The following is a 13,627-nucleotide window of genomic DNA, read 5'->3' on the forward strand; positions in this document are numbered from 1 at the left end:
AATGAGTGAAAGGAAGAGAACTTCGTTTACCTCTTAGTTTTGTTGTGTTGTGGTTTTTTTTTAATGAATGCTTGACTGTAATATAAGGTCTTATGATGTTTCAGTATTTTTGTATTTTCCCCTTTTTTTCTAGGGCCCAGGTATATCTCATCCCTATGATAGTGGGCACATAGCAATGACTTACACAGGTCTGTCATGTCTGGTTATTCTTGGAGATGATTTAAGTCGAATAAATAAAGATGCCATACTGGCAGGACTGAGAGCTCTGCAGCTGGAGGATGGAAGGTAAGAAAGAATTTATATTCTGTAACTCTCTGGAAGGTTAATGGAAAACCCAGATGTGGAATGAAACATAAGAAACATGTTTTTTACAAAAGTAGCTAAATAATCTTCTCTGTCTGTTAGAAAATTCTTTGGTGGGTAATCAGTACCAGTCGTAGAACACATGCCAGTTTAAAGGACCCAATAGCACTTTGTGTATAGATTTGCTTTTGTATCGGAGAATGATGATAGTTGCTTACAAGATTAGATACTTACTACTGGAAAGTTAATTGATTGGTTTATGTCCTGGGGATAGTAGATTTTCTGCTCTGTTCTTCAGATAAGTGAGATTTTCTGTGTTCATATTCTCCATTTTTTGCAGGGCCCCGGAACACTATTATGATGTTTGTTCTGCTTTGTGGGAGGATGGGCTTTATTTAGTTTTGAGAGATCCAAAATACCAACATACAGGATGAATTAGTTTATATATATTTTGAAATAGGAGATAGTATTACTAAACTTCATTGTGAGATCTGTCCTTTTTGTGTACATTTTAATAGGTGATATATAATCCTTGATCTACTTCTGTTGGTGGGTTTGTTTGCTTTTTTTAAAGCAGGCTGAAACTGGTAGCTAAAGAGAACTTCTACTAGGGCTCATGATCTGTCTGTGTTGTTAAGTTTTACTGAATGCCATTTTTGAAATAGTACTTTAAGAAATGCAGAATTATTGAAATGTTGTTTCTGAAGGAATAATCTTTCACTTTACAATGAAATTGCTGTCACCCTTTGTGAGTTAAGAAAGGTTTTGTTTTAGTCAAATGGCTTTGTATCACTTAGATGTGTTCTATAATTAAACCTTTTTTGGGAGGAGGGGGTAACACAACTGTTAAAATGCAGCGTTGGATGTGTTTTTAGAAAGGAAAAAACCCCACAAACTCCAGAATGTTCAGAATGTAAGCAGTGAATATGAACTGTATGATATGTAGTTTTCTGTTATTTATAACAGCAGAGTGTCCTTAATGGGCCAACTCCTAAAGTATGTATACAGATTTTTATATACATGTATTTGTTGATCTTCTGTAGTTTGCAGTTTCTTCAAGCATATGGAGGTGCCTGTTCCATTGCTTAAAGCATTTCTGTTATACGTTGGACTATTTTTGTTTTTAAAGTATATCCGAAAGGCAGGAGTTGCTTCCAGCCCATCTTCAAGTGGTTACTTGCCACCTTGCCTGATTACAGTAATAAGCTACACGCAGTTAACCTCTTCTACATGTTTGTATCAAGTGTGGTTTTAGTGTACAGACTAAGAATTCCTGTGTGTGATCCCAAGTTTTATATTCCCTGCTGAAGAGTGCCAGCTAGCACCTACAGGGGAGTGCTTTGCACGTCTCTGGTATAGAATAGTTACTTGGGCAGGAGTAAATTTCTAGTGTGACAGACGTTTTTATACCTATGAAAACTGCTTTTACTGTCCCAAAGGGGTAGGATGTATGAAGGCCAGAGCTTGAGCTAGCATCTTGTCCAGATGGATAAGCTCACTGAAGGAAAGAGACATTTTTCTGTTGTCACCCTTGTATAAGTATGCTAGTCTCTAGTTAATAAAGGACAGATGTGAATAAACAGAAATGAGGGAAAAAAATTGAAATTGTATCGTCTCTTTTTACATTACAAATAAATGTGTGTATTTTAATTTCTACCTTACTTTAGCTGAATGTGATGTGAAGTGTCTGGATAACATACAATGCAGTTGTCACCTGAGAATGGGCCAAGCTTGTAAACCACAGTACTCACACATCTTAAGAAGTGTCCTGGTTTCTCAGAATGTCCTGTGCCGTATCCAGAGAGCAATGGAATTCATCCCTATCTGAGCTGCAGAGAGCAAGGCCTGGCACCTTTGCAGTTAGGAGAGATGAAAATATCTCCCAGTAAATGTTGGAGGCTTTTCTATGCAGGAAGATAATGGGGTACATACTTGAATTGCAGGGTCAGAGAGGGAGTATCATGTTGGTGATAGTTGTGCTTAAAAGACTCTCTTTAAAGTCAGAAGTACCTTTTTTTCTTCTTTTAGAAGAGATCTGTCAGGAGGACTTATCAATATTCTGTTGTGCTAGCTTTTTGCAAATAGTTAAGTGACCAAAATATACTGACGAGCTCTTTGAACTAAGTGGAGGCTTGTCAGGCAGCAAATCAGATCTTCATTTTAAGGGTCTCTGAAAGAACACAGGATTGTACCTACATAACCTAGATACAACAACTTTTAAATGTTGGTAAAGTTTGGAAAGAATGTAGCCATAAGAAATCAAAAACTGGATTGAGGGTAATTTTCACCATTTGTATTAGAAATGGTAATAATAACAATTACATTTATACATACATGAGAAACTGATCTTGAAGTTTCATTCAGGAAAGAAAGCCTTGTGAGCTATTAAGATTTCTAGAAAGGCAAAGAATTCTGCCCCAAACAATAAATGTTAAAATAATAACTCATCCATCAGTATATACTGTGATAGGTGAAAGAATTTACGCATTAACATCTTTGAATAAATAAAGACCAGTGTCATTACATTGCTGGAAATAAAGTCCTAAATGTTAATAGTTCTATTCATTTTGCTTGTCTTAGTTAGAATCACATCATCTAAAAAGAAAATCTAGCACTGCTTTGGGTTATATTTATGTGAATCCTGTAAACAGAAGTAACTAATTTTTAAAGGAAAAATTACACAGGCCTCAAACTGCCTTTCATATTTTCTGTTATAATAGCCTATACAGTGTATAATAACAGAAATGTTTCTTTCAGTTTCTGTGCAGTGCTGGAAGGAAGTGAGAATGATATGAGGTTTGTGTATTGTGCTTCGTGCATCTGCTACATGCTCGATAACTGGTCAGGCATGGATATGAAAAAAGCGATAGACTACATTAGAAGAAGTATGGTGAGTATTTATAAAGTGGTATTTCCTACTCAATTTTAAAGTTACTAGCTTTATTTCTTAACTATGACTAAAAAGTCTCCATCCAAATTGAAGTATTTTAGTAATCTCTTTTCTGTTCCTCCTTTAGCAAGTTGAAATGAAAAAGCACATTGTCTTTTGTATTTGTATTTTCATTGTAATGTGTGTACTAGGAAGGTAATTTTATTTGGCGTGTATGTTAAATTTGAGGTTTTTTTCTTTTAAAACTCAAAATTGAGAGCAAGTTCTTGTAAATTGGGACCTGATATTCCTATAATTTAGAAAAAGTGCATAGGTAAAGCACCACATCAATAAAATCCTCACATTTCAATGAACTGTAGTGCTGATTTTTAAATTATATACAGAAACAAAGAAAAAACTAATTATTGACATCAGTTCAAGCTTATTAAATGTTTCCAGTCATACACTTCATAATTTATTAATTAGGTATTTGGAATGAAGGAAGATATTAGTATATACACATTTTTCTCTGTGTCTGTGCCAAGTTGTCTTCGTATTTGGTTGGAGAAAAGAGTTCAGGTTTTTTCATGATGTTTTTGTTAGTTTGAGTTTCATTTTCCAATATTAGAATAAATATTTTTCAAAGAAGCTGAGTAAGCTTGAAAACTACAGTTTCCTGAATGTAAGAAAACATACATAGTAAACTCTTCAGGTCCACAAAAAAGAACCAAATTTATGATGACGTACAACTCCTCATGTAAACCAGCACATTTCAGTAGTTGCTGCCAACAGTGAGATTGTAAAATTCAAGTGAGAAACAAGTAAAAAAGACTTAATCTCCTGCTTCAGACCGAAATGGGGTTTATTTTTTGTTTATTTCTTAAGGCGATAGGTAGGTACATCACAAGAAGCTTTCTAGCACACTGCCTTAGACTGGTTAGGCATATAATTTTCTTCATGTTCTTTTCAAAAAAATGTGAAATCATCTAATTCATAGTTGGCATGTTCATTACACTAGCCTCCACCCTGGAATTCAGAGTACGAACAAAACTTTATACTATCACACCTACATTGTTTTTGATGCCTTTTAATATGTTTCTTCTCTGCTTACTCCCCCAACACCCCTCAGCAAAACAAGGGAGAGAATAGGAAGAGCAAAAGCAAGAAAACTCGTGGATCAAGGTTAAGACAGTTAGCTAAGTGAACAAAAGACTTAAAGGCAAGTGATGCAAAGACAGTCAGGCTTTCACCACCTCCCACAGGCAGACCAGTGCCCAGCCAGTCTCGAAGCATCAGCTGCCTTGGAAGACACCTCATTCCTCCCCACCCCTTCTTCTTCTATCCCAGTTTTATTGCTGAGCATGAGGTTAAAACATACGGAATATCCCTTTGGCCAGTTAGGTTCAGTTATTCTGACAATGTCCCCTCCCAACTTCTTCTTGACCCCCAGCCTCCTTGCTGAGGGGTGGAGAAGTGGAAGAAAAGAGAAAGCTTTGATGCTGTGCTTGGTGCTGACAGTCCATCTAACAGCTGTCCCCTAGAGCCCATGTGTCCCCCATTTCTGGCAAGTCAGCCTATGAGCCCATGAGATTCGTGATGTTACTCCAGTCGGTACTCAGACCTCTTGTGTAAAAGGTGTATTTAATATAGTAGGGCTCTTCATACTGGCAGTGAGATGGTTAAGTAGAGTGTGACAGAGGTACGTAAAGTAATAAGTAGCACTGAAAAGGTAAAGTGAGCATGGAACAACTGTTTCTTTCTAGAACAAGAACTAGAGAGTATCGTATGAGGCCATCTATAGTGCAGGCAAGTGGAGATTTTTTTTGAAAGTTTGGAGCTTCTAAATGGCACTGGAGATTTACTGTCTACAGTGATATTGAACCGAATTAATAGTTTGCTTCTAGAGCCTTAGCGTTAGTCTTTGTACCTGCAAATTCCAGATGTTATGTTCCTACTGCGAAAATTGACACCACTTAAAAAAAATTAAGCCTGAACAGAACAAGACCTCTTGGAAGGGCCCATAGGTAATACTTCAGTTGACCACTGAAGTGAAACTGGAGTCTGGACATGGTCAGAGCCCAGAAGGTACTGTGGCTTATCACAAAGACTAGGTCTTTTCCCAGCTAGCACAGAGAGTAACTCACAGAGATCCTATAAGCAGTGTTCTGTACACAGCAGTCCCCTTAGGACATGCTAAGGTGTAACAAGAAATGCTATATTTTTGTCCAGGTTTATTGTGAATTGGTAGAATGACTACACACTGTGTTCAATAGGACATCTTTCTGGAAAGTGTTGGTTTGCTATGAATGAATATCCTGCAGAGTTGGTACACACATATACACTACCTGTGTCCGGGCTTTCTGTGTGTGCACTGCTTGCCCAGACCAGCATTTCAGTGTGGTCACTCGGTTGCAAGGTGTCTGATACTTCTAGGCAAATACATGCATCCTGCTTGGTCACATCGTATCGTTGAAGATGTGTTTGGAGAAGTTTCAAATGCTCAGAGAGTAGCCCATTGTGAAAATAATTTGAGTGGTGGTTGTTCCTTCCTCTCATTCTTCTCTTTCCATGACCCTCCTTGAGATGTATTCCAATTCGGTTACCTATCATATGAACCAAGTATTAATGTGTCTGTCTTAAACAAATGCAATGAATGTGAAATGTGGCGTCCAAGAATATTAGCATGATTTCTCGTTAAGATTTTGTAGATGGTGCTAAAAATAACATGTATATTACATTCCAAGTAAATTCTATTTGAGATTATTTCATTTGTTACTCCTTGTGTAACTTACTATACCATGAATATTGCCATAGACTTTCTTGCAAATGCTTATTCCTGTTTTGCTACAATGTTACCTCATTCTAGTCCTTCCATTAATTATAAACCAAAACAGATTGTTGCTCAGTAGTAAACATCTGTGACAGAAAAGTGTGGTTTTGCTTGACTACTATATGTCCTCATTTGCCCATAGATGAAGCAAGTGACAGGTAACAAACTTTTTTTCAGTTACTCAAATCGGCATACATATGAACTGCAACTAACCTGGATGAAGAATAACATAAGTGGTTAAAAACCGTAATCTTTCTAATAAGCTTCTGGATTTTAAGCATATTCTTTGGAATTTGTTCTCTGTAATGATGCAGTATCAGAATTGTGGCAGATACAATTCAATACAGCTGAAGTAGGGAGGGGGTTTATGTAGTTAGGCTTGTTAAGAACAGCAGAAGATTGGAACATGAAACAATGGTGTTGCTTTATTCGAACAAGTAGCTGCGTTAAAAATAATTTAATCTTCATACAGACTAGTTGGCCCTTCACCACTTGACTAAAAAGTGTTTGTACGCCACTGATCACAAAAATGATTCTGGATCAGATTTATTGTCAGTAGAATAGTCAGGTTCCAATCACACAGTTTTAATCAGCCTAGGTTGATTTTTGGCTTTCTTGTTTAAAAGTCAAATGCATCACTAATCAAAAGCAACAGACACTGAGATTATGAAATTTGGAATGACTTAAGCAAACACAGACTCCAAAATACTACTTCTTGCAACATTGCTTTGTTTACTGCAAACTTGGTTTTTAGGTGGAAATATTCCTAGAAGTTTTAAGTATTGCATCTGTTTATTCTTGTATAGTAGAGTCCTCTTGAAATGCAGCCATATGAGCCTGTTGATATAATTAAGCTGTTTATGCAATTTTTAAGGTGTGAAGCAAAGATTGTACCCAAATGGATTTACACATTTCCTGAGGACAGTATTTAATTATGCAGCTTTCATGTTGCAGTAACCTAGAGCCTCTTTTGCATATGATTTCTTAGGCCTTTTCAAAAGGACAAAGAAAATAAAATATTTCCACAGTTTTTTAATGCACACAGGTCTCCAAAGAGCAGCTGCTGTGTGTTAATAAATAGGCACCAGTCAGCCAAAGGTCAACTACTGTCTGTTTAAATTTCAAGCTAATTGTACAGCCCAGCATAGTACACTGTCTGGGATGCATGCTTAATAGCCTTTCTCCAGAGCTCATTACTTTGTCATACATAAAGCAAACCACCTCCTCCTACAATTTCTGTTTGTAGAGTTTTGTAGAGTATGTAGCTTTGCTAGCATAGCTTTGCTAATCAGCTTTGCTTTGCTTAGCAATTAATGGGCCTGTGGAGTGTGGTAGCACATTTGGATTGCAAGTGCACAGAGTTTACAGTGTGTTTTTAATATTCAGATGTTCATAGGAATTACTTAAAATTGACTGGCTCAAAGTTCAGAAGGTCAAGCTGCAGCATGAAGTATAAAAGATGTTACTGGGTTTAGTTGCTCCAACTTGCAGAAACAACTCAAAAGCTGGGAAATATAGTCTAAATGTAGCTTCTGTGTCTGCTTCTGTTTCCCTTTTTTCTTCACAATGTCAGCTTTAAAAACAGATCTAAAAAATAATCTGTAGGTTATTCCTAAAGACATGCTAGCTCTTGTAGTAATTATTTGGTTAGGACTATGGGAGTCACGAGTGGTCTGTCAAGGTGTCTTTCATCTACTAACCACTTTTAAGTGTTTTAGAGAAAACATGAGAAATAGTCAGCACCTGGTGGAGGGGAAGGGTAAATTGCTTTCTAACTCTCTGGCCAGATATTGAACTAAAAATTAATTGAGCAGCTCATGTAGAGAGATTAATGTCTGTAATTTAACTTTGAAAGTTAAAAAGTTGAGTCATTTTTTGTTCCTACTAAACAGGTTGGTGTTTGTCCAGTGATAATTAAGTAAGCATTCTGTGAACTCTTATAAAATAAATATTTTCCATTTTGTGAATAACTTGCTCTGATCTCTTGTTTCCTGTTATACAAAATCATTTAATGAATTTTTATGGAAGAAAGATTGTTATTCTTACATATACAATATCACCTGCTCCATCACCTGCTCCTAGACTGCCTATAACAGACCTGTACTGTAATATTCTTGGTGCTTTGTTCATCAGGCTCAAGTTTCTCCTTTTTCTTTGACTTAACAAAGTAATTTTTCTGCATTGTTAAGATATTTTTTAATAGTAGCATTTTATAAGGCAAGTTAAGTTTAGTCCAATAGTATGGTTTATTATGTTGTCGCTTCTGGTTCATGTGTCCCCTAGTTCTCCTCCTCCCCACCGCAGGCCCAGTCTTCATTTTTTTAAAGCCTAATGTTCTCGCTCCTTACTAAAGCATTTCTTGTACTTGGGTATTATCCACACAGTAGTACCTTGCATTTTGCCTTTTCGTGTGTTAACCAGCTTTTGGGTTAGAGACAGATTTAGTTTATCCATTTAATTTTGTTCAGAGTTTCATATCCATTTTCTCTTTCTTTTAAAGACTTTTTTTTTTCTGTAGTGGTTATCTGCATCACATGCTTTCCCTTTTTGGCAGAGACATATTTATGCATTTTCAGACTTTTAATATATGTCACAACTAAAATGAACTCCATGAAAGTCATAAAAGCTGCCTGCATTGGAACAAGGCTGATTTGTTAACTGTTTTCTGCCAAGAGCTTTTTGAAGTTTAAGTTCAGAATTTCATCAGACGATAACCAACATTTCACCTGATTGTAATTTTGCTAGTAGACTGAGAAACTGCAATGTCTGTGGAAGTGACTTTGTTCTAAAATAACTGATTTATGGGTTTTTTTCTTCAGTCTTACGATAACGGCCTAGCGCAAGGACCTGGACTGGAATCTCATGGTAAGGATGTTAAAATGTTCTATGCCTTTTTTTAAGACTGGGATTGGAAATACTGGAAGAGATGCTGTGTATGTCATGCCTGTCCTTCTTTTCTGATTTTAAGGAAGTGGTTTAAGAAGCAAATGCAAAACATGCCTCAGAATATTATCTGCCTTCTTCCCTTAGTTCCAGCTTTAATCTCAGACCAGATGGGCTCTTAATATATCAACTCCATTAATCTTACCTTGTGAATGTTTTGTTGAAAAGTGTTCGCAGTTCTCATCTCTTGCTGACAGGACAAACTTTTTCCACATGTAGCATTGGTACTCTGGATTTATCTGCAAGAGATTTTGAGAGATGCACCTGATAATCTCCAATTTCAGTAACTGTTAGTAAAACATAGAAACATTTCCTCTGAGCCCCCATCCACTGGGGGCTCAAATCTTGAAGCAGCAGTTAATTTTTGTAAACAGTAGTTGCGAAGATAGGAATTCCCAAGGGACTGATATTTTTAAGCCAAATGTTTTCCTATGCCATGAAGTAGTGGTCTGCCCGTGACGGAGAACCTGTTGACTTCTGTGTGGCTGATACTACATCTATCGAATGTTAACTAGCTCTGTCCTTAGTATTGAGCTTTGATAGTATTCCATCTTTTTTCTTCCTGCAGGATGGATAAAGTTGAAAAACTTAAATTTATACCATTACATATTTTAAAAATTAAATAAGTTGCTGTAGATTGCTAGTGATAACAGATAGCATTACTTCAGCATCCTTCTCCTGCATTTTGGCATCAGAATGAAAACAACCTCTGAGTTTCTGAGCTCTTCTAGCACCAGGATAGCGTAAGGGAGTTTGGGCCTCACATCTTTGATCAACAGCTGGCTTAGTCTTTCCCAGGCTTTAATTTTATCATATCAGGTAATAGTCTCAGAATGAGTTTCGATGGGCTTTAAGAAGTGATGGCCATGATACACAGACAAAGAACATGAGTTCTTCTTCTAATGCCGAATTTTATTTGTAGTTTCCTTGACAACAAAAAAATCCTTAGAAGTGTAATTTATGATTATTACAACTATGAGAATCCACCAGTATTTTCATAGTATTAACCATGTCTTCTTTTTTTTCTTTTTTTTTTTTTTTTTGACTGCTCATCAGATACTTCTGGCTATTTATATCCACTGGGGAATTGTGTCTGAGACTGTCTTTGGCATCTCTGCCTCGGTTCGATTGCTGGCATCCCAATAGTTTTATTTTTAAAGTTACATGAGAAGAAATGTTTTCAGTTGCACTGGAATTTACTTATTTCTGCACTACTGTGTAATGAAAATTGTACAGCATTGAGAGGCAATCCAGCTTTAAGAAAATGAGTTAAGGTTTATTTGTGCAAGAGTTGGATTGGGGTTTTTTTCTGCCTTTGACATACATGCTGAACTATAATGGGTTTATTGATCTGGCTTTTGGACTTGACACCTTCATACTGTTAAAAATTCATTTATTTAATTGTTACTACCCTAGTTAGAAGTCCTGACTGAGATCATATGTGCTTCAGTAAGAAAAGCGGGATATCAAAACATTGCAAGAACAACTGTCTCTTCACAGGTGGCTCTACATTTTGTGGCATTGCATCGCTGTGTTTGATGGGTAAACTGGAGGAGGTTTTTTCAGAAAAAGAATTGAACAGAATAAGAAGGTGGTGTATAATGAGACAACAGAATGGCTACCATGGACGACCCAACAAACCTGTAGACACTTGCTACTCCTTTTGGGTGGGAGCAACACTGAAGGTAGTGTACAGAACAGCTACAGTATAGTTACTGGCTTGTTTGATTTCTTTAAGCATCATATCTTTTCTTTGCTTGGAACAGCTACATGTTTGGCACAAGTGCCTGAATATGCACAGATCACTATGAAGGTCTTTCATCTTGCAAAAATGCAGGATACGGAGGTTTACCAGATTAGTGCTATCTTTGCTATCACTACTTATCTCATAAATAGGTTATTATATTTTAGTATTAACAATGTAATAATATTTAGTATATTACTGTAACGGTCTGATTTCTTTTCAGCTGTTGAACATATTCCAATATACAGATTTTGAGAAAAACCGAAATTACATCCTGTCAACTCAAGATCGCCTTGTTGGTGGATTTGCCAAGTGGCCGGATAGCCATCCAGGTAGATTTACTTTTCAAAATTACGATGAGTGTGTTCTAAGCTAGAAATACATTCCACCAGTTAGACATCTGAGAGAAGTAAAGGAAGATTTTCCTCTATCTTCCTCAAAAAAATGTGAAAAACCCTTGAAATCTAATGAGATTTTCATAATTTAAAGGGAAAGATGAGGAGTATAATATAGTTTTCCCTTGTTCAGCCACTGTGTAAGTGAGCTGTTGTTTAAACTATCACTGAAAGAAAATCACTGTCTGTTTAGAACTGAGCAAGCTTTTCTCTGTGTGTTTAACTGCTCTAACTAAAGGGAATATTGTCCAGTGGGTATGGCCTGAGTAAAATATTTCAAAACATTTCTTTCCTTAAAGGAATTCTTTAAGCTTATTTAGAAATCATTGATATATTTAAAAACAATTGAAGTTTACATAGTTACTTATTATTTATAGATTCTAGTTATACATAGCAAATTATATGTAGTATATCTGAAGGTTAATTAGTATCCATTCGGAAGTGGATAATTTGAAGTAGTGAAAAATTTGAAAATATGCTAAAATCTTTAATTTGAAATAATTTCAAAGTGTGCTAGAATTCAATGAAGATATAGGAAACTTACAACAATAAGCCTCGTGCCAGTAGCATTGCACAGTGGCATTTTTTTACAGAAAAGATAAACAGTCTGTAAACTGACCAAATAAGATAAAATTTAGTCATAATAAAAGATGGGTCTCTTCAGAATCTGTGCCCTGATATTTCATCCTTTCATTTTGAACAACAAATGAGAGTTTTTCAAGGCAGACCCACACCAAAAACACAGTGCTTGTGGTAGATGTGCTCTCCCTATTTCCCTGAAAACCAGCTTAGGATTCATGAGGACTTAGCTGTATTTACTGTGCGTCATATAGATCAGTCAGTATCACTTGGAGGAAATATTTCTTATTTATCTTTGTGAACCATTTACGTAGTGAGCTGGCAATTAAAAAAATCTTTAAAACTCGAATCGTGTGAAGTTCCTTAATATGTCCTTTAGCATAGCTGTGAGTGTTTTGAGATAAAATTTGAGAAAGGCAAGGCTAATAATAAGGCTGTTTCGCTTTGATTTGTGTGGTGGTCTAGCCTGAGCCCTGCTGGTTCCTATAAAGCAAGCTTGTTGCAGCACTTTCCTCAGGTAGATCATGACGTAAGTCTGTGTTCATATTTTGAAGGAAAGAGTAAAAAGCTAATGCAGTTCTAATGTGAAGAATGACTATAAATGCAGCATTGCAAAAATTGTTGCTGTGGAACTGAGATTTCGTTGTTGCACATACACAGCTGAGCTTACTACAAACTCAGTCTGGTATCGGAAAGGCAAGCTGTCTTTTGATCGTTGTATGTCTCCACAATAAAGATTTCACACTTTACTAACATGAAGCATCTGTGCAGCTCGATTGTTCTCAAAAGTCTGCTTTTGGTTAAATGTAGAGTCGTCTTGACTTCAGTGTAAATGCAAAATGTGAAGGTAACGAGAATGGTATGTGTCATCTTGCAAATGAGTTAATTGTTCTGTTGGGGCTCAATATGGACAGAAATTATTCCTTGAGCATTTAGCATTTGTAAAGCTGATAACAGTGGTTGCAATTTGGTTTTGATGAAAAGCTCAGATGTGACAGAATATTCTAGGGAAAGTTTGCAAAGTAAGAATGTGCAATTTTTTCAAATGTGCTTTCTAAGATAGGTTCAGAATTCAAATTTCTTTAGCTCCTACTTCATAAAAACTATTTCAATTTAATAGTCAACCTGTCTTTGATGTGCAACAATGTTTTTAGGAAGAAGACTAAAAGAAATGGCAGAAGACAGTCAACTGCTTGTGATAATCTGTATATTACATGGAATTCTAAAGTTGCAAGTAACTTTTCACAACTGTTGATTCAGGGAAATATTATTTTGTAGTCCTGGTGTTCAGATGCCGACAGACATCAATACATTGTTGGTTCTGGAGGCCAGTAGCATTATTTAACAATTATTCTTGATTTAAAGTAGTGTGCTTATTGAGCAGTGAAGTTAAAAAACCTACTTGCCTTTGAAAATAAATCTAAAAAGTCAAAGGACTCTTTAAGTGCTAGTAATCCTCTGAAAACATGAGCATAACAAAGTGATTCAGGACATGACTCTTGTTTTGTTTATAGTGATGTACGGGGTGATCTGCGGGTTGTCAAATATAGGAAGGGCTTTCCTCTGAAAAATCTTCCGAATATCATCCTGGTAATATTACAGTTTCATAAAGCAGGCATGGACAGCAGCTTAGTAAGGAGATTCATACTTCAAAACAGAACTGAACACCTACTCTGTTTGTTCTGTTCTTTGTTTATAAGTGACTGATAGCTTGGGGTTTTTTTTCCAAGTCTTTCATGTTGAGCAATTTGATCTGCTACCTTGTGTTAGTACTACTTGTTACGAACATTAAACCACATTGGTGTGGTTTAATGGAGTTCAGTTTTTTTCCCTAGCAGCCCTTATGGTGCTGTGTTTTGGATTCATTACCAAAACAGTGTTGATAACACAGGGATGTTTCAGCTGTTATGGAGCAGTGCTTATACACTGTTAAGGCCTTTTGTGTTTCTCGTGCTGCCCTGCTA

At 36.3% G+C, this 13,627-nt stretch overlaps 1 protein-coding gene across 1 annotated transcript in view; it reads left to right on the top strand.

Annotated features, from left to right (window-relative positions):
* Positions 1-13,627, top strand: part of PGGT1B (protein geranylgeranyltransferase type I subunit beta) — a 43,421-nt gene that overhangs the window by 24,617 nt on the left and 5,177 nt on the right. Inside the window, exons 4-8 of the mRNA XM_065657640.1 lie at positions 134-285; positions 3,061-3,193; positions 8,822-8,867; positions 10,446-10,630; positions 10,913-11,021. Coding sequence (XP_065513712.1) covers positions 134-285; positions 3,061-3,193; positions 8,822-8,867; positions 10,446-10,630; positions 10,913-11,021 — 625 coding nt within the window. The remainder of the gene's footprint in view (positions 1-133; positions 286-3,060; positions 3,194-8,821; positions 8,868-10,445; positions 10,631-10,912; positions 11,022-13,627) is intronic.

Source organism: Caloenas nicobarica, chromosome Z (assembly GCF_036013445.1).
Source record: "Caloenas nicobarica isolate bCalNic1 chromosome Z, bCalNic1.hap1, whole genome shotgun sequence".
NCBI lineage: Eukaryota > Metazoa > Chordata > Aves > Columbiformes > Columbidae > Caloenas > Caloenas nicobarica.